At 64.2% G+C, this 3,166-nt stretch overlaps 1 protein-coding gene across 1 annotated transcript in view; it reads right to left on the bottom strand.

Moving 5' to 3' along the window:
• Positions 1-1,046: 1,046 nt before the first annotated feature.
• Positions 1,047-3,166, bottom strand: part of DNAH1 (dynein axonemal heavy chain 1) — a 58,414-nt gene continuing 56,294 nt past the window's right edge. The window contains exons 70-74 of the mRNA XM_045297415.1: positions 2,936-3,154; positions 2,648-2,778; positions 2,107-2,458; positions 1,581-1,815; positions 1,047-1,199 (exon numbers count right to left, since the gene is read on the bottom strand). Coding sequence (XP_045153350.1) covers positions 1,078-1,199; positions 1,581-1,815; positions 2,107-2,458; positions 2,648-2,778; positions 2,936-3,154 — 1,059 coding nt within the window. The 3' untranslated portion in view covers positions 1,047-1,077. The remainder of the gene's footprint in view (positions 1,200-1,580; positions 1,816-2,106; positions 2,459-2,647; positions 2,779-2,935; positions 3,155-3,166) is intronic.

Below are 3,166 nucleotides of genomic sequence, written 5' to 3'. Positions count from 1 at the left end.
GGCTGTGGGACGGCAGGCAGGCCCTGGCCCGCTGGCCATGGGCAGCAGAGGTATATTTTATCTATCAGAGACGTCTATTTTGGGGCTCCAGCCCTCGCGTCACCGCTGGGCTGACATAGATGGCTTCCAACGATGCCCTCCACAGTCCTGGCGGCGGCCGTGGTGGTGATGGGGTGCTGCTCCAGTGCCCTGTCCACCTACCCTTGTCCTGAGGGTGCCAGCCTCCTTGTTCTCCCTGGGCGAGCACCCACACAGCGATGTGGCTGAACAGTCTCCCTGGGGTGTACTCCCTTTTCCCCTCCAATCTGATAAGTGTTTGAGGCTGGTGGGTGGCCTGGCTTGTAATTCCCTAGCGGCTGTGCAGTGAGGCCGGGCCCTCTCCCTTCAGTGTTGTGGTCCTGGGCTCTGGGTCGCTATCCCTGCAGCCTGGGGGCTCCAAGGCCCCTCTGCCCCACCCCTCAGTATTAACCTTGTCTCCCTCCCATAGGGGTAGGGGTTGCAGAGAGGGCCCCTTAGCTTGCCCTCCCGCAGGCCGCCCTGCCGGGTGGGGACACAGGGCTGAGACAGCCACGTTGCTCCCTTGTCCCTGGGGCTGATGCCAAGGGGTGCTGGTCCAGCCCTGCCTCTGGATCACAGACCCCACCCCATTCCCTCTCCCAGATGACTTTGAAGGTGACCCAAGAGCCCCCTTATCTGTACATAGTGGCTGGGGGAGGGGCTATCTGGGAGGTGTGGCCGCTGCCCACCCTGGGCTGTGCACAGCCTGACTGACCCCTTTGTGAATATCAAATCAGTGAATGAATAAAACTCTGGAGCAATGAGGCCTCATGTGGTCGCTGCCTGAGGCGAGGCTGCCGTGGGAGGGGTGGACAGAGCTAGACCTAGGCCCTGGGCACAGGAGCAATCTGTGTGGGGCTTAGGCTTGGTCTAGAGTGCTTGCTGGCTGGCACAGGGGCCTGGGAGGGCTCTTGTCTCTTCCCTTGTGGCATTTGGGCGGGTGCCAAGGCTGCTGCCTCCCCCCTGGCAGTGGGGCCTGAGACGGTGCGCAGGATGAGCTGAAGTGCTTTAATGAGGACGCTAGTAGTCCAGGGCACAGAGGAGGGCCACGCCACGCTGGATCCAGTGTCGCGGGGGCAGCTGGGTGGGGAGCTCCACAGCAATGACATAGTTGGTGGAGTGGCCTGTGGTCGACAGTGTCCCTAGGGGAGGAAGGAAGGGGTCCGTGTGAGTGGCTGGACAAGTGGCCTGGCCGTGGTCACTGACCCGTGCGGGGGTTGAAGATGGGGGCAGAACATGCACTCCCGATTCTTCATCCTCCAACAAGACGGGCCCAGGCCTTCTCCTTCCTGGGCCTCGTGACCCCTCTGAGTATGGCTCGCTGGGGGCCAAAGCTCCCCAGGACCCAAGGCAGATGCTGCTGAGTGAGGGGCCGGGAGCCAGCCTAGGAGTCCGCCCCTGGGCACTGCCTGCTTGCTGCTGGCCTGGCCCCATCCAGGCCTGGATGGGCTCTAACTGGCCTGTGCTGGACCTGTCCTGCCAGCCCCATGGTGTGCGCCCTCCCCCCCAGTGGTGCCCCATACCAGCACGGGTCAGTGTCTTGTAGATTGGGCACAGGTAGAAGTTGTGGTCCTGGGCCTTGCGGTTGGGCATTGGCAGGAGCCAGATGACGGCCATCTCTGTGTAGAGCTCCTTGGGCCGGGACTCGGCCAACTCGAAGATGGCGGAGTCCCAGCGGGCCCCTTCCAAGAACAACCCGTGGATGTAGCAGCCCTCTATGGGTCTCTCCGTGATGGCCGACAGCTGCTGGCCCAGCACCTGTGGGGACACACCCACAGCCTGCCTTGCACCTACAGCTCCTGTAGGATTTGGGTCGGGGGCATGAACTAGCTGCTGGCAGCTGCCGCCTGCCCGCCTGCCCACTGTGCTAGCCAGGGGCCTGTCTGCAGCCTGCCCCTGCTCCTGGGGCCTTCTCAGGCTCCAGGCTGCTGCTGGTCTGAGTCTTCCTGGGGCTTGCCCAGTTTGCTGGGGACCCTCCTTCCTTGCTCATGGGTCCCCAAAGTGCCAGCCAGCCATGACCCCTGCCTTCCTGCTGGGGCCGGTGCAGACCTTGAAGTCGAAGGAGATGGTGTCGATGGAGATGATGGACTTGCGCGCGAAGTTCTGCAGGGTGCCCGTCAGGAAGGCCTGGGGGAAGAAGAAGCCACTGATCCAGAAGACGGCCGGGATGCCTTCCTGGATCCAGGTCTGCACGAAGTCCAGGCGCTGCAGCAGGTCCATGACCCAGGAGGCCAGCGGCTTCAGTGACGGGTAGGCCTTGGCCATCCAGAGCTCGGGCACGGCGTTGTTGTACAGGCTGGCCGCCATCAGTTCCAGCTGCGAGGACATCACCACCAGCCCCTTGAGCGCCTTGAGCAGGTCCCGCAGAGACTGTGTGATCACCTGCAGCAGCCGGTTATACCTACGGGGCAGGGGCAGAGAGGCCCTGGGATTCGCAAGTGTGTGGTTTGGGGGAGGTCACGCACCCTGGGCCTCGGTGAACGTGTCTAAAATGGGGATGAGAAGGATTCTGATGAGCGAAGGGCAGGATGGACGGCACTGTGGTGCGGGGCCCCGGGGAACCGTCAGTGCCCACTGGGGACCGGGGTACCTGATGACCTCCTGCACCAGCACGGTGTTCATGGACTCCTCATACAGCACTGGGTACTTGGTCATCACCCACTGCAGGTTGGTGGGCTCGGGCACCTTGAGCAGGATGCTCTGGGCCAGGTCTTCCACCACCTGTGGGGGCAGAGGGAGGGAGGCTGACGGTCAGAACTGTCCCTGGTGACGCCCCCACTGGGCCCCGCCCCCCACCCTGGCCACCTCCTCCCTGCCCCGCCTGCCTAGGGCTCCATGCTCTGAGACCCCGCCCCCCGGGTCCCCCGCCCCCGCCCACCTCCTCCCGGCCCTGGCCCCCCGCAGAGGAGGATTTGGGCTGCAGCTGGATGATGGCGGCCAGCAGGGCAGCGGTCTCGTTCTGGGCGAAGGTGATGTTGGCGTTGTCGTGCAGGCCGAAGATCTCGGGGATGTCGTTGAGCGGGAGGCTCTTGATGTAGGCGAGGTAGCCCTGGGGGCCGGGGGCGCCAGAACACCCAAACTGAGGGCCCGCCTGCCCCTGGCCGTGACC

Source organism: Echinops telfairi, unplaced genomic scaffold, assembly GCF_000313985.2.
Source record: "Echinops telfairi isolate 266 unplaced genomic scaffold, ASM31398v2 ScPeMD7_7420;HRSCAF=8458, whole genome shotgun sequence".
Classification (NCBI taxonomy): Eukaryota; Metazoa; Chordata; class Mammalia; order Afrosoricida; family Tenrecidae; genus Echinops; species Echinops telfairi.
Note: the sequence above shows the minus strand (reverse complement) of the source record. Positions and strands in the feature narration are given on the sequence as shown.